Source organism: Anthonomus grandis, chromosome 10 (assembly GCF_022605725.1).
Source record: "Anthonomus grandis grandis chromosome 10, icAntGran1.3, whole genome shotgun sequence".
NCBI classification, from domain to species: domain Eukaryota; kingdom Metazoa; phylum Arthropoda; class Insecta; order Coleoptera; family Curculionidae; genus Anthonomus; species Anthonomus grandis.
Genome location: NC_065555.1, coordinates 8,328,184 through 8,352,788, shown reverse-complemented (window position 1 = coordinate 8,352,788; position 24,605 = coordinate 8,328,184). Strand labels below are relative to the sequence as shown.

The 24,605-nt window shown below is 31.1% G+C and overlaps 1 protein-coding gene across 2 annotated transcripts in view; it reads right to left on the bottom strand.

The window, feature by feature from the left end:
• Window positions 1-24,605, bottom strand: part of LOC126741272 (leucine-rich repeat and immunoglobulin-like domain-containing nogo receptor-interacting protein 1) — a 266,837-nt gene that overhangs the window by 56,944 nt on the left and 185,288 nt on the right. For both annotated transcript variants that reach the window (XR_007662150.1, XM_050447655.1), the window contains exon 3: window positions 6,019-6,138. Coding sequence is in view for 1 of the 2 variants with exons in the window: in XM_050447655.1 (XP_050303612.1) it covers window positions 6,019-6,138 (120 nt within the window). In the remaining variant the exon portion in view is untranslated. The remainder of the gene's footprint in view (window positions 1-6,018; window positions 6,139-24,605) is intronic.

Genomic DNA, 24,605 nt, shown 5'->3' with positions numbered 1-24,605 from the left:
TAAAGAAAATAAATAAAGAAATGAAAAATCAATATAAATTTAATTTGCAACAGTGAACTATCCTAATTTTAAAACAGCAGTGTAAAAAAAAGGGTGTATTTTAGTGCTCATTCCAATATTAAATGGGGGTATCAAAATTACAAATTTGCGTCATTCGCGGTTTTGGCATTGGAGGGACGATATCGTTTTCATGGCATCGATGTACAAGAATTTGAAAATGGTGATCCTATTCGTAGTAGCTAATTTTTTAGTTTAGAGTTTGGAGTCTCGGTTTTAAAAACGATTTTTCAAAAACATTATATGGACGTACGAAAGTCATTTTTGAGACGAGCATTCAAAATTTTTATAATTGGCATGCAAATCCATACTGGATACAACAGGTATCTTTGAACCAATACTAATCAGCCCTAATTTTTTTTGCCTAAAAAATTAGACAGCGACAAATATTTATACTTTTCACAAAATGTTCTTTCAGGATTATTTAAAGAAGAACCAGCTCATTTCCGTCGATATTTAACGAAATTCCGTGGTATGCTAGATCCCGGACTTGCCACCATTAGATTTCTATGCATGAAGGCGAGCTTCAGAGTTAATTTATACTGAAGAAATCGTATCAAGAGGTCATTTAATACGAAAAATTTAAGAAGATTTTCAAGAATGTAAGTAAGTAAGTAATGGATTAAAAGCGGTTATTATGAACAACAACTACGAAGTAAGACTAGTAGTTTAAGTATATATTGATTCTCAATATATACTCAAGGCACAACACTATTAAAACAACTACCAATGCGTTATTGATTCAAGCTGATAAGACTTGTTTCTCCATATATCTGTCAAATACCATAAGTTTAATGTTTAAAACTCTAAATAGCAGCTAAAAAAAAGATATAGCATGGCTTTGAACTTTAAGTTTAAAGTATTTTCTTGATATTCTAAACATAACAATCAACATACTAATTACGTAAGTACGTACATAAATGAATGTACCAAATGATAATGTTTTATTTTAGACTTGGCTCTTGGTTATATTTTTTTAAGAATATAAATTACCTTTTGATCACCAAGGATAAAGCAATGATACTTTGTTAAAAGACTTGCCTCGATAAAAATATACCTACATTCTTTGTAGAACTATCAAAAGCTTTTGATATCGTAAACCAGTAAATTCTATTGAAGACACCTGAGATTTACAAGAGTAATTACTAAACAAGGTATTTTACTAATACACACTAAAATTTTATGCAAATCTTAAGTCGTAAAATAACTTTTATTTGACTTGACTTAAATATATCTACCAGACTTCACCTATTCATATTATATAATAGTAATTTTAAAATTATGCAGTTCTACTCACACACATATGGCAAATAATTAGCAAAACTTGAAATCTTTTGCATGAAAAAGTTTTATTTATATTTGACAAAGATGTTCTACTACCAATGGCTTTTTTATTTAATTTACTTTCAGATTATTTGCAAAATAAATAGTGAAATGCAAACTTTTACAAATATTATAAATTATCATATCAATTATATCCATCGACTGAGAATAGGTGCTTCGAAATGTTAACTTAATTACTAGATAGAGTCGATTAGTTTTTTATGGAAATTTTAATTCACCTTTCATTATTAAGATTTTAATATTAAATTTATTTACATCAGAGCTCAAAATAAATACTTTGCTTTGAAATGTAACCTAAAATTACTGAAAATTAAAAGTTAAATTTTGAGTATACAATTTTAAAGCACTTGATGTAAAGTGTGTCAGACCTCCATATACAAGGGACACTTGATATACTAAATGGGAGGTTTGATGCAATCGGAAATTCAATATAAAACACTTTAATGGCTGCAATTATTTAATATCATGCCTGACACCTGAACAGTCTGAAATATATAAAATAATAAATTGTAGTAAATGCATGCGGTATCGTCTTGAGTCCTTGAATAGAATTAACATACGAATTACATTGAATTAACTTCTATTGACATGAAGGTATGCCAGATCTTGACTTCTGTTAAGATGTGGATATGCTAGGTTTTATAAAGTGATTTAGATAGTTTACGAAATGGCCAGCTGTCATTAAACTACTTTGATGCGTCACATACCAATGGAACCTAACTAAGCATCTTGGATCATAAGGTCCTGCATTCGCACAGAAGGAAATATAAACAATGATGGCATAGAATTTCTCAATGTACTTATAGTACAACAAACTGTTATCAGTTCTGTTCCAATAAATTATGAACATTTTTGTAAAAGTCTTAAACCAATGGAACGTATTCGCTCTAACAGAACTAGTAACTTCAGGACTTCTCAGTAATAAGTGGAGATACCGTAGGAAGAAATTTAATTTTTTTTTCAATTTTCTTAAATTTTTTTATTTTCTTCTTTATTTATTTATGCTCAGAACTAAGACCATAGTAAAGATTTGTGGATATGAGCAAATATTTCTCTAAACGCGATTCTTCGGCAGATTGATTCCTTCTTGACAACAACTCAAGCCCAATTTTCAACACTGATTTAAGCAAAATTAATATTACGAGTATTTCATGCAAGAGAATGGTGAATATTTCCTTTTGTTAGCTTTTAAAATAATCTTAATCGCTCATTACATATATTATAAATAAAACTAACATCAGAGACTGAATTAGCATAATAAAGAAAATACATACAAATAACATCAAAGGAAAAAAATGCATTCAGTTAATTAAAACATAAAATGGCACAAAATATATGCTAAAAAAGATAAATATCATAAAATTAATTTATTTCTATATATACACAGAAGTCATTCAGAGCAACATTATTCAGCGAAATTAAAAGTCTCTGGCAAATGTTTTTGAAAGTATTCATCAAAATACATGCATATAGAATGTAGGATGTCTTTTTCCAACATAAATGAGAAAATGATTAAAAATTTATATTCATTCATAAATACTTTTTAAAGTAACTGTTAAAGGCGCAGTCTCTAAGAAAAGGAAATTAAAATGACATAAAAATTAAGCTATATTTAAACAATTAGCTTATTACTGAAAGACTTAAGAACAAAAATCATATCGATCTTAATTTTTTTTAAAATTTTATATACTGTGTAGAAAAGCTTTACAAAATTGTCGGAATTAGATCGTAAGTAAAAGGCTCTGAAAAGATTAAACTTATATATGGTGGACAAAAAATTTGAATAAAAAATATAACACTTACTATATATTTATAGGACATGTTTTCATTTAAAAAAAATAATGTAAGAACTTCCATCCTGTTTTTTTTTAACTTACATGGCAGCTTTCCTTATTCTTTAGGTTCTTTTATACCATGCGCTTTTAAAGTGTCTTAAGGATGACCTTGTACATATCAAAATGTTAACCATCTATAAGCTTGACCGTTTTAAAGCCATTCAATTTCCACCTAAGTCCAACTTAGCAGTACAACAAAATACAAATAATTGACTATCTATTCTCATTTTATCTCAAAGAAAAAATAGATATTCAAAATTTTTTATATTCAAAATAGTGGCATGATATCTAATAACAAAACCAATAATGATTTTGCTTATAACAATGATCTCCAACTAATTTTTTATTTTTATTTCCATTCATAAAGAATTAAAAATTAAGAAAAACAATATTTTCTCTGATTAGCATTATTTTACATACATATAACTACCCCAACTGGTTTGCTTGAACGGAATGCTCTGTTTTAAAAAAATAATACCGGAAGTACAATGATGTAATTTTAAAATAAAACTTTTTCCATTTAGGTTGGCGTCATATTGTTCTGGAATTAAAGAAAGCCCGTTGGATTTTATTTTTAATGTAAAATTTAATTTTAGATATTTGCAATTCTAATAACAACATAAATGTATATTTTAAACAAGGCTTTTAAATCATGATATACAAACATGACGATCGGTGTTTTATATTTTTGCAATAAATAATTTGAAGAATATAGTATAATTTTTTGGGTCATTTAATATTTTGTTGTAACAATTTAATTACATTATCATTATTCTCAAGGTATTTGTACTATTTTGCTCTTATTTTGTTTAAATTATTTAGGATTTTACTTATACTTAGCTTATTATTTACTCCTATACAGTGTCTAGTTTTTAGTAGTTCATCTCGTTTGAGTATGCTATTTGGGCCTCAATTGAAGCTGCTCCTAGTCATAATTCAAGGCTAGTAAGGGAATTTTTTGAGAATAATTTTCCGCAAAGATGTATAGGTACCAATGGACCTGTAAGATGGCCCCCACGATCACCAGATCTTTCAATTTTGGATTTTTTTTTATGGGGGTATCTACAAAATGAAGTGTATAAAACACGTTATGATGGAATTGCCGAACTTCGAGAGGCAATTAACTTAGCCTTTCAAAATCTGCGAAGGAGACCAATGGTTCTATTTAATGTCATTGAAAGAATCACAAAAATGTGCCAATTTTGCATTCGAGAGAATGGTCATCATTTTGAACATTACCATTAATTTTTTTTTTTCTTTTTGTTAAATACAGTTGAGTTTTTTGTTTTGTATGTTTTGTTGCTTTATGCTACAAAACAAGCTTATGTTGTAAAAATTGGAGCTATACTGTTGTAGTGTATTTTTTTTAATATTATGCTTTTGTCTCAATAGGTATATTTTGATTGCATCCAATGTATTTGCAATGAATCCAATTCTTTGTTAGTAATTTGTCTAAGTTTTATCTTTGTTATTGTTATTCATGGCCTATTAATAAATTTATGTCCTTAATTTTAGAAAATTGTCATTTATTTGTATGTTTCTTAAAAAAAAGTGCATACCATTATATATTTTTGAAAAGGTAAAAAGAAGATAAATTTACTAGTGCATATATATACAGGGTGTTCCATTAAAAAAAAAACATAAGTTTGGCTTATAACTCAAAAACAGTAAATATTTAAAAAAAATATCTACGCCACTGCATTCTACGGAAAAAAATCTATAAAACTGTTTTTTTACATATTCGATAAGTTAAAGATTAACCGAAATACAAGGGGAGTCCCAAAATGTCGAATTTTCAAAAATGGCCTATATCTTAAAATCTAAGAGGGCTTTGGAATTTTTGTTAACGGCATCGTTATTTTCACGAAAAAGTAGCACACTGTCGCGAAAACCGCATCACGCTAACATTAAAAATAACGGAGATACCCCGCAAAAGTACCCAAAATGAGACACCCTGTACATACTTATATTGATTTCTATTGACCCCAAGTCATCAAGTCATAAAACAGCATATTTTTCTAGTTGTTAAATGAATGTTCTAGAATATTTTTCAAGCAAGGCATTATGAATATTTTGTAGGCATAAAATATTCATAATGCCTTGCAATAACTATTTATTTTTATTTAAACAATATATCTTTTAATTTATTTAGTTTATATATATAATCTGTATATAGCTTTAATTTTTTTCATCCTAGAAAATTAGATTCTTTAATATCATGTGCTAATTCCTTTATAACCACCTACGTAAAAGCCTGGTCTCTGGTTAAGTTATTCAATTGTAAGTACATGCATTAAGGCACTAAATTGTGGTTTACCTGACCTCACTTGCCTAATTGCATTCGCACACCTCCGCTGGCGCTCTTACTATGATTAAATAATATCCATAAGCGGCTTATTCAAATATGTTGCGGTTGTTTAAACAAAATTTATCTAAGAATATTTTATCGCACTATTTTAATGTTTAATCTTCACTTACAAGTTAAAATCGTTACCGCAGAATTAATTGTAGAAAACGAAATATAAACATTTTCGTGAAATATCATTGTTAGAATAATACATGCTATGCCATTTCTTCCTTTGGGCTAAACTCTTTTATACCAGTATGATTCTTTAAGTAAAACCTTTTACTCATAAAATAAAGCTATAAAACATTGCAAGAAGTGCATATGGGATGATCCAGAAAATAGCTTGTTATGAGAGCTGTGACAAGTAATTGTAAACTTTTCTTTCCACAAATTGTAAAATATTTTATAATAACGTTTATACACTAGCGTACATACCTGTGTTTGCGAGAGACAAAGGCACTCAAGTGGACAGGAAGGCAGCAGTGTTGAAAATGCAACTTGAATTAAAATCAGCAGAAAAATACAACTTGTTGCCAAGACGCCACCCATGTGCATCTGAAAGTAGAATAATATTTACTTCGTTAAAAGATTGTTAAGATGACTTAAGAATAAATTTAATAAATTCAGATTTAATTGCAATTAGATTTCATAGAGTAAAGTTTTATTTATTTGTAAGTTATTATGCAGAATGACAATATACATTATATCTAATGAATCAAACAAAACCAAACTAAAAAAATATTACTTAAATAAATTATTTTTTTACTAATTAAAGAAATTTTCAAAATGATTTCCATTGTTTTTAATGTAATAATAGATTGCGTCTTCAAACATAAATGTAAATGTTTCTTTAAAACTATCTCGGCATATTTAAATTATTATTTCCGTAGTTGCTTTATTAGGTCAGGTTGGGTTTTAAATACAACATATTTTACATGATCACAGAGGTGGAAATCAAGAGGTTATATTATATTATAATAAATTTAAATAAAAGGTGAATTTATCACTAAAACAAATATTTTTAATATTCTACAGAAGTTCTATTTATCGCATATTAACAAAATTAAATACTTCTGTCGGATTTATCATGACCCAGTTCTTACAAGCTTTGTATTTTATAGGGATGAAATTTGTTTTATTTAAGTACTTTTTTTTAGACTCACGAGATAATCTAGTTGCTCTAGCTGCCTGGTGAAGAGTAGTTTCTAGTAGTAAGCGAGTGTACTGGGTACCTCTAATTTATAGAGTTATTCTTAAAAATTACTAATCTTTTTTACCATAAATGAAAAATTATATTCACACATTCAGCTGCGCTGTATTATATTGTTGCAGATAAATAGTTGTCTGTTGCAAATAGTATCGAAATCAAAATTAACTGTAATTTTTCTAATAACACTAAAGTTTTGCCTTTTAAAGTGAAAATCGAAATACAAAAATACTTCTTAAGACTTTATATTTAGTTTTTTTACCTTTCTTAATCCTACGATATTAATAAGAATATTTTTAAGCATTTATTAAATTAGTGATAAAGTATGGAATTTAATTTAATAACTAAAAAAACTTGTTAGCTTTGTAGAGTATATTTGAAAAGCATTTTTTAGGAGCTTTCAGATAAATTATCATAAGCAGGAGGAGGCGCTTTGTTGGATTGGGTTGGGTAAGTAAAAACAAGTTTACTATCACAATATTTCATTTTTCCCTTCCTAATATAAAAATTGTTTTCAGCGATTTTTATTTTTGACATAAAGCTATTGTCAGTTTTCAGTTTATCACCTTGCATGTATAGCTTATATCTACTAAAGTGAGATTCGTATCCGTTATAAAAATATATTTAAGGCCATTACGGATGAAAAGGTAAGCTTCTAGCACATGCAGAAGTGCATAAAGGTCGTAAATAAACTGATATGAACTACAGGGATCTGCAATAACGGTCAATATAGAATAAAACTGCAGATTACATTCTCGGGTGTCCAGCAGTCACGTGCGCTTGGTTCAAATATCTGGATAATATTTACAGTTTACCCAGCGATATTAGTTTTTCAATAAGATGGGGCAACGCCTTAGTTCAGTAGAAATGTTAGAGAATATTTGACTAATACTTACCCTAATCGGTAGACTGGTCGTCAAGGGCCTATCAAGTGGCCAGCCAGATCGCCCGATTTTACACCTCTGGATTTGTTTTATAATGCTACGTGAAACAAAAAATTAACGTTACCCAGTCAGAATTTATCTTCGATTTGACGTATCAAAGAATAATTGATGCATGTCGCAATATTGATGTTGCCACTTTCCAAAATGTTCGTGAAGAGTTCTTCGATAGATTATTTTACTGTCTTGAAGTTAATGGTGCACATTTTCGACATCCTTTGTAGTGAAATAGTTGCTATTCTGTGTTATCTAAAGTTTTATTATTTTAAATGGAAATAAAAATGCGAAATAAGATGTTGAAGTGCTGCGGTTTTTTATGGTAATTCTATATTAAATATCTAATACGTTTCTAATAAACAGGTTATTGGCATCATATTTGGTGCATTTTAGAAAAACGTTTCCAGTAATAGATATTTTATATTACGCGGACAGTAGAATTTAGTTTTTACTTTTTTAAAGGTAATTTTAAAAACAACTTGGTTTTTTAAATAGCGCCCTTAAATTGTTTACATAATTTTTTTATACGTCATAATAAGTGAAAAATATACGATAAAATTCTAGATAAAAGTTCGTGCCAAATCTTTTCCGAATATATAAAAGTTTTTCTCGTTACAGGAAAAAACTTCTTATAGGTAACCTAAATACTGCACAGAAACTTGTATATTGTATGGTTGCTACCGAGTAACAAAATCTAAACTGATAGCTCTAGGAGTATTTTTAACGCGTTTCATCATATTTTCCAGTGTAGTGAAAGGCTTTTGATATATACTCTATTTTATTTTATTCCAAGAAGAACTAGAAAAAAGTCTATATAGGACTATATATTTATCTTGCATTGAAGTTGTTAAAAAGAATTTGTAGGCGTTGGTTTAAAAACTGCAAAAAATTAAACAAGGTCGCTACTAAATTAGTTTAAAAATTAAAAACTTAATAATTATTTATATTAGAATAAAATAGAAAAGCTTACATGAATATTAATTACATAAAAAATTTAATTAAAAAACTTTTGCTTTATTCTAGCTCGCCTCTCATATTTAACAAATAAAATTCGTTTTAGAACCGGGGATTTTCTCGTCCCTTTATTTATTTCCTCTAAGTCTTTGTCATTTTCAAAACAAAGTATTTACTACACTATTCCGGTATGTGAGCTTTGAATTTGTGGCACGCCTTTCTCGAATTTCAATATTTATAGGTACTTTCAGTATTTTATAGTATATATTTTATTTAATTGTAAAGAAATTAAATCTACATTTAGTTAAAATGATTTATTTTCAATATCGTTAAATATGGCGCCCTTCTTTATAGTTGTTCCTTACTTATGGTATTATGAGGATTTTTGATTTCTGGTAACTTGATACAAGCATAATATCAAACATAGTATGTGTATGTTTTATTTTAAATTACAATCTTAAATATTACGGCTTTTGTTTAATTTTTTAAAAAAAGCCAAGCAGCTTAAAAGTGTATACATAAATAATTTATTTTAATAAATATAATTAGTTGATAAATAGATATGAAAAAGGAATTATTTAATAAATCCCCCAAGCATGACTATCGAGAAAACTTAGTCAAACCAGAAATGTGGATATTTTTAACAAAAAGGCTTTTTAAGTATACTTGAGATTAAATATATTTTCCATTTATTATACAGACGTCGTTTTTTTTCCATTACCAAAGTTTTATTGAAAATTCATTGTGTGTGGCGCTTTTGTCCGGTATGAATTTTACTTTTTGCATAGCGAAAGTTCGAACCTGTTTTTGGCAGAATATTGATAGCCTTTCGGCATGGATGAATACATATTTTTATAAAGTACTATTTCCGTATTATTTGATACATGATTTTTTATAGTGTTAATAGATGGAATTTTTAAATTTTAGGAACGTTTTTTATTCACTCGTTTTATATTTTAGTTAATAAAATTGGTTAAGCCATTTAGGTTAGGCTGGCAAAGAAACAATTTTAAACAAAAAGCTAGTATTTGTTTTTATTAATAAATTTATTTACTATTTTTTTGATCAAGTAAAAAAACTGTTTAGTTCTGTAGAGTAACAAATGCTATGCACATCCTGCGATTATCTATAGTAGTCCAATTTTCTGATTTTGGTTGAATGTTCTAGATATAACTGCAGTTCTAAGTTTCTGCAAAGTTTTTGAACGCTATTTTTTTACTCTGTTTTCTTTATAATATGACTCAATGGCACATCATTGTCAAATATTATACCAGACGTTCGATTTTTAGCAATAAATAGTGGTAGTAATACTATTATAATCAAAAAATATTAAAATCAAATAGATTTACTGAATAAACCATATTTTCTACATTTATTCTTCACGTCTAGTTTCGAACATTTCTTCTCAAAATTTTGTGTTTTTACAAAGTGTTTGAAAAATTTTCCGTACATAGTTTGTTCCCGCCATGAAATATATGTATATCTCTTGTCTACGGATACTACGGATTTAGTTTCTTCCTACCTCCTTGTCTAGGGAGGTATGTCTTTTTTGCTAATGACTTGGTGTGAAGAAAATTCGTAATTTTTTAAGTTGGTCAAAATTTAAAGTAAAGTTTTTATAGCCAACAAACTATTATATCATGTTATTTATCCTCCGAAAAATTATACTTTCAATAGGTGGTTGTTGAGCTGTGATGCGACAATTTCTACGTTCTTGGATGCAAGATGTCTTAAAATTTGACACGACATTTGATTTTTTATGAACTCAATTTTTTCGGGCGGGGTATAAACAGCCATAAAAGAAAATAGTGCTTTAACACGTTGGCTACCAAGGGGGCATTTTGAAAGTCTTCTCTTATGTATCATACGTATCACCAGTGATCAACTCTTTAAGTTCACTTGTGTACCGTACGTATCACCGGTGATATTCTGCAGGTTGATGCTTCAGGGCGCTCTAAAACGATTGGGATTTAAAAGTAAGACATTTTGCCTGGGTAACGGGCTATACATGAACCGAGTTAACCAATTTTTAAGTGCTTATCACCGGTGATCCACATTAGTAAAGTTATGCAAATAAAAAGTAAAATAAACATTTTTTTATATTTTATTACAAGTAACATATTATAAACGACTAAATATGTTGTAAAAACACTTAAAAACTAGGTAATCTTGATAGCAACTTAAGCAGAGGGCAGGAGTATTTGGACACTCATTACAAAATGTAGATACTAGTTTCGTTTTTTTACTCGCTAATCTTGACTGTTTGGAAAGATTATATTTCTTGTCGTAGCATCCTATGCATCTTTTTCTTTTTTTCCTATTATCCTTCGTTTTTGTTTGTTACTTCTTTTAAAAAGTGTTTAGTTTTGTTGGCCTTTTTTTCATTATCAATCATATCTCCGATTAATCCCGTCACTAAAGCCTCTCTAAATTCTGAAATTTCAATTTTCTTTTTATTTTAAATTTGATACAAAATAAGGGCATTGACAACCGATGTTCCAAATAAGAATTCAAATGCCACTTTGTGGTACCATCTTATAGACCGACGAAGTACTGAGAAGTAAGAGGCTATCTGATTAGATAAATCAATGCCCATTTTATATTGAGTGTATGTCTTGTAGTTATAATTCTAACTGATCTTTTATCCTTCCAATTACCAACAACTTTTCCATTATTTTCTTTTCCTTTAATTTGTCCTTTTTTCATTATTTTCTCATTTAAAATGTCTTTAGGTACTCCTTTGACGTATTTCCGTAGTGTTATAATATTGATTATATTCAGTTTTTCTGTCCAGTAAAATATCTGTCAACTCTAGATTATTATAGTAGTTATCAGTTACTAGTGTTCGGCCGGTATCAAGGTAATCTCACTTTAAATTTAATACAACTCTATTGCTACTGTGTCCTGCTATCGCTGTATCACTTTTTCGGTCGGTTCAATATTATCTTCGTTTCTCTCTAATTCAGGTTCGTCTATTTCAGAGTCTGTGTCTGCGATTCAGAGATCGGTTCATATTCCGACTCAGAGGGCGGAAAGGGCTCATCCTCTTCACTATCTTAGAACACGTATTTACTGCTATTTTTAGACTGATTCTTCTCATTAGGTTGTATAACTCTAATATTTCGAGATGTACTAGGAATTTGATCTGGAATGATAAAAAATATTGTAATTTTTTTTTTGTAAATTTACTAGGTACCTATACCTTTAAGTTCTTGTTCACCTTGCTCACGTTCAATATCATCATCAGTTAAATCCTCAACGTCAATATTGTCCTTATTTTCACAACTTTGTTCTAAATATTACATAAACATAACCTTTAATTATGCTTCTATCATTTAAACCCTTTACTTTCAGATTCTAACTCTTCTACCATTGCAAAAGTTTTTCTTCCTCCTTTGCATCCATGTTTTATCACTTTTTATACTTACAACCCAAAAAATATAATACCAAGCAAAAACAAACAAAATTGATTACCATAAAATAAATAAAGGTTCACTTATATAAGTAACATGCGAGTCACCGGTGATCCACCGAGAAAACACCCAAAAATCGATACGGAACGCATAAATCTCTGCGAATTCAGCCACATCTTTTAGGCAAAGACTGTGCCATTAACTTATTGGGCTTGGTCTTTAATAGAACTCTGTAACTTTTTGGTGCGGTACAAGGGCAACTCATTCGTACGAGTCACCGGTGTTGGCGGTGATACGTATGGCAGTTAACGTGTTAAGACACAACCACATATTTACAGAATACTATATTTACAGAATATTCTGTAAATCTGTGACTCAACAGTGCAGTATGCAGTCATACAGCAGAATGAGGTCTGCTGATTGTGCCGTGCCAAAAATAGCATGATTATCGACCAAAAAGTCAGCGAGTAGCGGTTTTGCCATTTATAATGCCTATGTGTAGTCTTCTATTCGCCAACCTATATACAGGGCGTCATTGAAATGGTGTAAAAAAATTCGGGGGGTGATAGTACTCCTAAAAATTTTAAAAAAAGTTCCTATAACTATAGGGCGGAAAATGCATATTAAGGGAGTTAGGGGCACTGAAAGGGTAAATTTAAAAAACGGTTTTTTGAAATTGTAGGCTTAAAAAACGAGATAAAATTTCGAAAAAAAATCCTCTGCCATAAATTTTGACCCAAAATCAAATGGTGATACTGAAAAATAATTTGGAAAATCGGAAAGGGTAGTTTTTGCAAGGGTAGGGGGTTAATTCGTGAATAACTTTTTTTAGGTTATTTTTTTCGCAACGTGGGTTCATTTTTTAAAAACTACATACTTTTTCCTACAAAAAAGGTACTCTTATTGCACATCGCCCAGAACGATGGTTTTCGAGAAAATTGAAGGCAAAAAGTTTGCTCTGATGGGTTGCTAACTGGTTAAACAACATAAACCTATGAAAGTTATGGGGTTTCAAAAGTAAACACGTAGTTATTAAATAATTAATTGAAAAATCTAAATTTTATGATTTTTAAAACATCTTATTGCTTTAAAAAACGAAATAAACCAATTACCAAAATTCCTTATTAAATGCATACTTATTTGATTCATTAGCCTAGTTTACACCGCGAGTACCAAATATTCAATACGCGGACCCAATCCCCTATTCTCAAACTCAACGTGCGCGAGTTGACAAGTTTACACGTAAATTATTCCAAATTGTGACTTAATAGGTTTGAGAATATGTAGAGGTTTTAGTCCGCGTACTGAATATTTGGTACTCGCGGTGTAAACTAGGCTAATGAATCAAATAAGTATGCATTTAATAAGGAATTTTGGTAATTGTTTTATTTCGTTTTTTTAAAGCAATACGATGTTTTAAAAATCATGAAATTTAGATTTTTCAATTAATTATTTAATAACTACTTGTTTACTTTTGAAACCCCATAACTTTCATAAGTTTATGTTGTTTAACCAGTTAGCAGTCCATCAGAGCAAACTTTTTGCCTTCAATTTTCTCGAAAACCATCGTTCTGGGCGATGTGCAACAAGAGTACCTTTTTTGTAGGAAAAAGTATGTATTTTTTAAAAAATGAACCCACGTTGCGAAGAAAATAACCTAAAAAAAGTACACCATTTCAATGACACCCTGTATATGACCAATACACACAATCTGATCTTTCATCAAAGAAATAACTCCTAAAAAATTCACCATATACAAAAGGCTTCTATATTTCATCACTCTTAAAGTAAAAAGCCTTCAACAAGCCCCAAGACACATTTGCAATCAACTATATCATTATGATAGCTTGAAAAAGCTCTGACGAAAAGTCAACAACAACATCATAAAAACATCTAAAATGTGTTTTTACGCAATTGAAAAGCAATCATCATGACGCCTATCTCTTTTAATTTAAATAAAGTTGTTAAATGTAAAATTAGTCTTAAGTTAGATAGATTAGAAATATTTTCAGCCTTAAGTAGGGCACTTATTTCTATCTTTAGGCATTGAGAAAACATACCAAATTTCAATGAAAGAAAAATTTATCGCACGGGAAGGAGCTTGAATAGCATTGGCAGGTTTTCTATTAAACCGATTGTTAAACCAATTTCGTTCAGCCATTAGCTGCCTTGTACCACTTATTGAATTTATTTGAACCATTCTTATTTATTACTTTCACGTTCACATGTAACAAGAGATTATTGCACTTCTCACCTCCTTTCTTTAATAATTATTTCCTAAAATTTGATATTTTTTAGAATCTGACCCGGTGTAAAAGAATTAATTTTTGTAAAATTATAATTACCAGGATGGCGATACCGTAGATAAGAGGCACATACCATATTCCGAAAAAATCAATATTTTGGCAGGAGTGTTGGATGTTGCTATTATTTAATTTCGTTATTTATTCAAACCTATATAATACTTTATAATAACATAGGCATTTAAAAGTTACGTCAATGAGTGACTTAGTTAAAATTTTAAATAATTATAGAATCATTTATAAATAATTATAAGTAATTATAGAATGATAATATTAATATGATCAGTTTTGTACCTTAGCGAAAGCTTAAAGCCAGGCTGTGAACTAGATCTCTAACAAATATTTAAATTATCGTGATTTGAATTAAGTGATTGGCTAGTAATATGAGTCGCATATACCAATACATTAATTTACCAAACCTTATACTAATATCTAGGATCCTTTTTCTAAAACTCCTTTATAGAAAAAAAAACTTTTTCTTTTAAGACAATGTACCTATTAAAAAAATTCATTTTCACAAAAATACGAGAAATTAATTAATTAGGCTTTTAGGTGAAACTTCGTGCAGTACAAAAAAAAACTGAAACTTCGGGAAAGAGACCGTAACCGAATTAAAACTTGCCGAACGAAGTGGGCTGTCAATTTTCTTTTTGGAGCTTTCCCGCGATGTTGTTTCTTAGGTTCGCGAAGAAGTTTTCGTCTTAAAAAATACCAATAACTAGAGAAAAGAATATTTTTCTATAGGTTAAGCAATGGCAAATGCTAACAAAGTTTTAAAGCAAATAAATATTTAAGAAAATTGGAAGTCGGATATAATTTATTTTGTCGTTCAACAAATTATTACGCATTTTAAAATTTTAAATATATATAAACTAAAGTTCTTATCATATATATTCAGAATGGTTTTAAAATTAATAAATGAACAACAAGCTTAATAATCATCTGTATAAAGCGACTCTATTATTATTTGCTTCAGGTGTTTAGAAAATCCTAAAAAAGGCACTAAACTGCTATTTCCTCTCCAATTATGTTACCTTTCTTATATCTTTTATTATCCAGGCTTAATTTACGATAAAATTCGTATACATTTTAGGGCTATTACAAAGATATTTGCTTATTTTAAAATTTATAATATGAGGATAATAATTTGGTTTTTATTATTAAGTAATTTTTTTGCTATCCCTTATAAACTACATTTTTATAACTCTTTGTGATAAACTTTTCCAACTAAGCATCCTTAAAAATAAATGTTGATAATTCGAGTTTTTACTCTGACATTTTTGTGTTAAAATTTTATGTATAATAATAAGTTAAATTTATTATTATTCGGTATGCAATGTTTTGAATAATTCTTTTTATACGCAATTTTGGAAAAATGGACCAACGGTGAAGGTTGAAAATATTTCAGCTTCTGGTGTGTTGTAATGTGTAAGTAATGTGTTGTGGGAGCAGTATTGCATGTGTTATCTGGAAAAATCGTCTAGAATAGTATATACTGTAATAAAATCCTCTGATGAGTCTTAAGTTGAGTACCTTTCTTGATTTAAGCGAACTCTAGAATCAAAAATAGTGTATTAGTCATTAAATATTTTAATTCGTCTGGAAGAAATATTGAAGTAATTCTGCACACATAATTACAGAATAGGTGCTGACTCAACCTGAAGCCATTACTTTCTTGGTTTATTTATTAGAAAAAGCATTTTACCATATCGATAGGCTGTATTTTATCTTTTAGACACTTGACTCTTCTTCGGCTAATATATATCCAAATACTTGGGAGCATAATCTGGATTGAGATTCCTTTAAAGATATAACATGTTCTATTCTTCGTCTCTGTTTCAACCTACGAACGGAGTAAACATTGGTTACATGTTAAATGCAAACTATGGGCAATATAAAAAAGCTCTTTGGAATGAATTAGGCGAAGTAATGAAGGCATTGCGCTATTTTGGTCTATTTATTTCAAAAAAATTGTCCTATCTATACCGAATGATAGGGTTGTGAGGGGTGGACTGAGATCGGATCGGCGTGAGGCTGAAAGAAGCGTAGCACAGCGCTCAGGTAGTTTTATATACCTACACAAGGACCTTATTGGCTTTGCACCTCTATAATCATCAAACTACCAAAACAACAGGATATTCCCGACAATGGCCATGCCTGCATCCGGCGTACACGCGGTAACCCTATTGAAAAATCTGGTCACAGGCTGTACAGGAGTGCCATCTTCTTCTCGTGGGCACTGATTGTATGTAAAAGGAGAGGCAGCACTCCAATGCGTCTAAATTGATATATAAGAGAACGGTATATAGATGGTTCTAGAATGAACAATAGAGCTGGTGCAGGTCTCTGTAGTGGGTTCTTTAAAGAAGAGCATACTCGCTTGAGAAGCATGCTACTGTCTTCCATGCATAAAGGTCCTAGTGGAATTGGTAAAAGTAGGCTGCAAGGTTTACCTTCTCTGGGTGCCTGGACACTCCCATGCTAGACTGGGATTTGCGAAATGGCCGATGCGGCCTGAACGGTATAATTAAATGCGCAGCAGTTGCATCAATGAAGAGTCTGCGGAACAAGTAGACTCTTCAAAGGTCTACTGAAGCACTTGGCATGAGATAAACTCTGTTCATAACAGCCTCTGGCTACTACATTACAAATCTGGCAAGTCGATCTCTAAGTGTAAGTAATTTAAGCAACTCCCTTTCCTTTTTAATGGTATTTTTTTAGGCTATTTTTACAAAGCTCCATTTACTTTATACTGATACCTCCTCTGATCAGCTTCTCCAACAACGAATAATAGTAGGTAATAATCTGACCTAACTTTCAAATTTCGCTAACTAAAGATTATTTAGCAATCTTAGAATCTTTGGATTTTTGCCCTTTTTCAAAACTTACCAAAGACATGGTTAACAATGAAGAAATTCAAAGAAAATATTTTTTATTTATTAATTATTTTTTTACATTAAGGATATTTTAAAATTGCCAAATTATGTGAAAATTTTTTTTAATCAACGTTTACTTTCACAGGGCGATCCTTCTTTTTAAATTTCTTAAATTTGCTTAAGGTTACTTAAATTATTTAATGGTAAATACTATATCTTTTAATTAATAATTTTGTTTTTTTTTTACCTGATATATGATCATTTAAAAGCAGCTTTATCTTTTTGCAATTAAGTAGTCGTTAAATAGTGGTAAATCTAAATCCTATTCTGTCTAAGAACGGCAACTTAATGTTGGTACAAAACTAATCAAAAATCAATTTAAAGAGAGCGTCTCATTCTGCCGCTTCCGTTTTGATAAATTTAAATTAGAAACGTCTTTAAAACGACTGAATTATTCAATTCTCTCTTTTTAATAACCTGAGAACTTCAGTGGAAAGAATTAATGAACTCTGGATATTTTAAGATTATTTGCATTAATAATGGTTAAGAAAATGTAAGCAAGTTTCTATTGCTTATTACGAAAAAGAAATGATTTTCATAAAGGTCAGTGAAATGTTCTAATAAACAGTAGATAATAAAAAACTTAAATATAGTTTTTTATTAGGAAAAATATTATTGTTAGTTTTGATTTATTATATATTTCATACATTTATTATTATTATTTTAAGAGTTGACTCTTACAATTAAACCTTATGTAAAATTACTAAACTGGCGTATAATAGCTTGTAACTTATATTGAATTAGTACTGTACCGTTATTATCGAGTAGCCTAAAAATTAAACGTACATCTTTACACGTAGAAGCTTAAAAGAACTTGACCAATATAGAATCATTTCCACATCCAATCATCCCTGACAACCAAATTATAATAGACTAAAAATAATTGGGTTCACTATTTTACTTAGTAATTTTTTTAAACTTTAAATCTACATGCTAGAACAAAATGTTCTTCCATTCATTTTATTATTTTATCCAAATTATATACAATCTTTGAAAATAGGTTTGCAAAATGTGTTTGTATCTAATCCTACTTACTAATATGTTAGTTTTAAATTAGGAATTGGATATTTTCTTAAAAAATAATGTTTTTCACGACATCTTTTGTTTGTTTTTTTTTGGTAAAATATATTTATTTATTTATTTATAAGTGTATAAATTTTATATACATATTTATTCTGCAATTTTTGTGAATGTTATCCATGATTCTTCATAATTTTGGAGAGAGAAAAAAGTTGCAGTGGTCCAGGCTGGATCATACAATAGCACATGACAGTACAGCAGCTTTATGTCCAAAAGTTCTTAAAAATTGCATATTGTCAACATATGATCTGAACCTAACAAAAGCACGTCGGTTAAAAAGGCATCTACAAAAAAGTTTATAATATTTGCACGTTACATAAAATTCTTTATGAAAAAAGTTTGAAAACTAACTCCATAGTTACTTCAAAATAATATACTTTATAATATAGAATAAAATTAGTAAAATCACTAAAGAGATATTTAACCCGAGCTCACAGACGAGAAAAATGGCTTTACGAGTGTAGAATTTTGAATTGCGCACATGTTACAGACTATACTTTTTAATTTCGCTTTATTTCAATTTATACCTATTTGAATATTTTAACTTTTTTGATGAAAATATCTTTTATATATGCTCGCAATATAAAAGTAAAAATGGAATATGCTATCTATTTTTATAGTTGATCTAGTGGCCTGAAAAAATAACTTTTATATGTCGCTACAGGCACTTATATTGAAGCAAGAGCAAGATTATTTATTTTCTCACTAATTACAAAAAACTGAAGCTATTCTTTTATTAAAGGCTATATTAGAATGCATAAATTTAAAAGCTATTTACCGTACTAATATGACTTTTTTAGACAATAGCAAATAACTATGAATCCCTGGAAATCTTTTTAAAATAACATTTAGACTATTGCTACGTTAATTCTCCCTTTCCATTTATTTAATTAATTTAGATAATACATAATCTCGTCCATTCTTCTCAAAGAAATCAAAATACAAGATTGACGTAAATAAAGAAAACACAAAATCACAGTCGCAGAACATAAAATAACAGGCTACACGTGTTTCGCTTTAGCTAGAGTATCATAAGGCCCTTAAATGAAATTTAGATTAATTTAGATAAGTCGACACGCGTGTGTGATGGATTGAAAGGAATTGGTTAGGCTGGGCCATAATTGAGTGGTACCTGAACAACGTCTGCAAATTATTCCCATTTTTAGTGAAAAACATCACTGTATGTTTTTATAAAAGGCATACAGAGTTCGTCCTCCGTTGAGTGCAGATCACCTGCACTTAACGTCGAAGTGTTCTCTGATCCAGTTTCGCTGTACCGAGTGCACCAGTGCGACCCCGCTGTCCCTCTGCCTGACGATCGAGTTTACCATGGTATACAAACTAGGCGAAAATTCTTCCTTTCTGTTGGAGGACGACGAGGATTTCTCGGAGTTCTGTAACACGGACGAAGAAGAGGAAACACCACAAGGCGAGGCCGAACTGAAAGCGGATTTGGTCGTTCTACAGACCACCCCGTCAAACCAGGAGGAGTTAATATACTTCTACGAAGTCCTGATGAGAAGCGTGAAGAAAAAACACGAGCAGGAGATGAACGCCCTCCGCCAGATCTTCCACAAGACGACCAAGGCACTCAAGAGCCGGATAAAGGCTCTGAAGTCCGCCTTGCCGTCCGCTTTCGCTGCGGTACAAGCCAGCCCCGTAGCCAAAGCTCCTCCAACCGCCCTGGAAACACCTGTGGAGTCCATCGAGATGGCCGAACTCCTAGCACAGGAGCTTAGCTCCCGCACTGCGACTCCAGCAGGTCTCCAGGACAAAGACGACGGGTTCCAACCTGTGGTCAGCAAGAGGAAGAGGAGGAAGACCTCGGATCCGGAGACGGTCCCGAGGAAGACGCCAACCATCGCGCCACCCGACCAAGTTCCCGCTGCTACCACCTCTACCTACCTCGATCGTCATAAGGGAGAACACAAAATTCGAGGAAGTCGCCGCCGTCCTGAAGTCAAAAGGTGTACAACATGGCCATGTTGTTAACACCCGCGACGGAATAAAAATCTACCCTCAGACCATCACGGACTACAGAGTTACCCAGGACTATCTGGAATCCTCAAAGGTGCCGTTCCACTCCTTCTCCCTGCCAGAGGAGCGAAGGCTATACATCGTCGTCCGAGGTCCCTTCGAGCACTGGTCGGCCGATAGCTTCTTGGAGGACCTGAGGAAGCTAGGCCTCCACCCTCACTCAGCGGCACGGTACTTCAACAGGAACAGGGAGCCCACACCACTTGTCCTGGTGCAGCTCCCGAGAGAAGAAAAGTCGATCTTCTCACTTACGGAGCTGCGCGGCGTGAAGATAAGGGTAGAAGCCCAAAGAAACAAGTCCAGGAGAATACAGTGCCACAGGTGCCAGCTCCATGGACACGCCCAGGCCAGGTGAACAGCGGCTCACAAGTGCGTGAAGTGTGGCCAACTCCACGCCACCACCGAGTGCACCAAGCCACGCGAACAGCCGGCCACATGTGCCAACTGTGGAGGCCCTCATACAGCCAACTACCTGGGATGCCCTAGAAATCCGAAGCAGATCCTGAAGGCAAAAACTGCCAGACGGGATCGTCCGTTTACCTGGGGCACCCAGGACAACAGCCGCCTTGCCGCACCACCCACACCTCCGCAACAAGCCGCAGCTGTCGTCCCCCATCCGCTAGGTACAGAACCAAACGCCATGCTAAAAGCGTTCTTCGCCTCAATGCAGCAGCAGTTCCAAATGCTGCTGCAGAGCATGCATCCCATGGGAGCCTGAGAAAACCCACCACACTTCACGCAAACACCACCTGCACTTTGCATAAAGTAGCCATTTCCTTAATTTTAAGAAATACTCTAGTTAGGCAAATAGGCATGAATCTTTTAGATTAACCTGTAAAAATATTTTTTAAATAAATGTCAGTTTCATAGTAATAAAAGGCAAAAACACAAAATCTACAGCATCACAGAAACATTTAATAAAATGACAAAGGTTACATGTTTCGCTCGACTAGAGCATTATCAGACCAATTGACGACCTTACAATGTAAGCTTTGTTTATTTATATGTTAGGTGTTTTGTATATGTTATGATCTGATGATGCTCGAGCGAAACATGTAACCTTTGTCATTTTATTAAATGTTTCTGTGATGCTGTAGGTTTTGTGTTTTTGCCTTTTATAAAAGTGTATGACCAGCATCTTTGGGATAATGGATGAATTTTTCGAATCACTATATGTTCCAGAAATTTATCGTGTTCTTTATCTATGATGGCCAGCATAATCGTCTAATATTTTTGGTTTATAGCATTCAAGTGGTGAAAGAATTGAGGTCGCGTAATACTTTTGGCCATGCCGTACACGTATTGGTGAATGGCCTTAAAACATAGTTCGTGTTGGTCTAGAATTTTACATAAAACTCGGTGGAATCATTAGTATTTCTTTAAAAGCGGGCAATCAAATCCGAATGCCCTTAATGTAGTAGAGAGGCTGTGCTTTTAACAAGAAAATTTCGGGCTACAAACTCCTAAATTGGCATCCAAACAGAGTGATAAAAAATCAAACTTTCTGATTGGATCTTGGCCAGCCAAGCTGACCATATGCCAAAAACTATATTCAAATAAAAATAAGGATTATTTTTCAAATAAAGTCAAATTCAAGCCATTAAGACCATTTATAAGTATTTTATTATATTTTAAAGTTCTAACATAATTTACTCCCCAGATGTGAAAGTTTTGCAAAAACGCGAGTCGACTTCTGTGACCTCGGGAAAGTGGTCTCGGATAAACCGCATAGATGTTTAGTTTCGTTTCTAAAAATAATTATAACTTACATTAATGGAACTCGTTTAATGGTACTACAAATGATGGATGAGTGATAAATAGTGAATAGCATTGATCAAAACATAAGTGCGCGCGGTCTATGCAAACGCGGAAATATATTTCTTGTGCTTAAAATGAGATAGCTTGCTAAAATATGTATGGGATGCTCTGATATCTGATGCTTGTGTGGACACGACGGAGAATCGAGATACATATCCGGTCAGAACTTTCGCATCTGGGTCAGAGTAAATTGTAGGTCTGTACCTTTAAACATCCATGACTTATTACTTACTACCAGTTTTCCATATTTTTCGTTATATAAATTTTTAATTTACTTGTTCATATTATAAACGGCATTGTTAGAAATAAATTGCACGAACAATTTTTTTTTTCACGTCTTTAGTATTTTTAATTGTAGAAATTAATAAGTTTTATACACAAGTATTCTTGTAGTAAAAATATCTAATAAACATTTTAATGTAGTTTTTGTTTTTTTATATAAGCAATCAACCGTTATAGCAAAAAACACTTATAATTGCAACATTATTTATTTATATTACTGCCAAAAGAAGCATGTTAAAGTGAAAGTTTAAAATTTGGTGTGATAAACTTGTTTTTCCATCTCAAATATAAAATTAAAATTATAAAAGTTTCTTGCACTATCTTGAATGTGCTTTAGTTTGCATAAAACAAACTTATACTGTACGCTGAATCAAGGCCATAAACGGAATTTATTACGCCACTTAGGGGTTATTAAACTACTTTGTAGCATTTTCGTCGTTTAATAACCCAACATGTTCCACCCAGCGCTAAATATAACATTTTATTTAACAGTCTAAACTCAACGAGTATTCGCCATATGTATATTGCAGATATTACCGCCATGGCGTTTTAACGTTTACACTTTTTGTTTTGTTACTTTGTGAAATAGTCCTGGTATTATACTGGTAAAATTACGAAATGGCTGTTTCTGAAAAGGGTTATGGAGACATTAAAACACGTAATAGCCGTATGAATCGAAAATGTACAGGGAGATGTCTTACAGAGGCATTTATGCCTAAAATGGTTAATATTTTAATTAACGTTGATAAAATTGTGAAATATATATTTCTTCCGAATAAAATCAATTGCATATTTTTATTCCGATTCTTTCTTGCCTATCTGATGAAGCTTAAATTTAAATATATCTATCCAAGTGAATGGTTATTATTATTTGTTACATTAGAGTAACATATTTATAATATAAGTTTTGTCTTAATCATTATTTATTTATTGAATATATGCCTTAATTTGGATAAACTGAAAAGAAAAATATATTCTAAAAACCACCTACTTTAAATCCTCTTATGCAATAAAACCTAGATCTTATAATAATATGGCGCTGAATGAATACAAAAAGCGAGTATGACACAACAGAAATAAAAAAAAAATAACTATTACGACAATATAATTTCTATTACTAAAATATTAAACTAAACGTTCGATTAAATTTACATAAATATACAATAATGAAAACAAATAAATATATTTAAATATTATTTTCTGTCAATGTCATAATAATCCTAATCTATTATTTCTAGCATGGCAGCTTGGCAACAAAAAATATAGTTTCTAGTAAATTTTCTAGTGTGGTATGGTGATAATATTTATTTGGGTGTACTTATAAATATAAATTATTAAAACGTAAAACAGAGCATACATAAACTAAAAGGAGTAATAGATAAAACGAGTCTTAATTTAATAAACCTTTTATTAACAACATTACTTAGAATAAAAATCGATGTTTTATTATTAAACAGAATATTTCATACTTTTCCACTGGATTACGGTGATCGCTTATTATTTGTCTAGTTTCCGTAAACATTCTTTCGCAAGGAACAGAGGTAGCGATGGCTTAAAACTTTGATTTAATAAGTTCACTAAGATGTCCTTTCCAGCAGCTTAAAGGCTTTTCTGTGCCTTCCAGTAAAGGCTCCTCTAAATATCGCTGAATTTTAATTATAGCCCGTTAATGTGAAGTATTGGTGAACTTTCGAGAAGTTTTCGACTTTTTTGTGAACCGAATTCGATATGTATTACTATTTTTTTGTTTAGTTACCGAATTAATAACGTGCTTTCTCTATTTTAAATCATTACTTTAGCCAATGTTTTATATTTTAGATACAAATTAATACTCAGTAAAATGGATGAAATATTTTGAAGATTCTTAAATCGCATATAAATCTCCTCAAGAAGCTTATGTAATTCAAAGTTTACGGGGTCGAAAACTTTTTATTTTTTAACTCTTTGCACAATTTATACTAGTGTGAGTGTTAGAAATCATAGTCATCAAAGAAAGTGTGACTTGCTACTCAAGGCTCATAAATGCTAATGTACATTCGAAGGGTGATGAATAA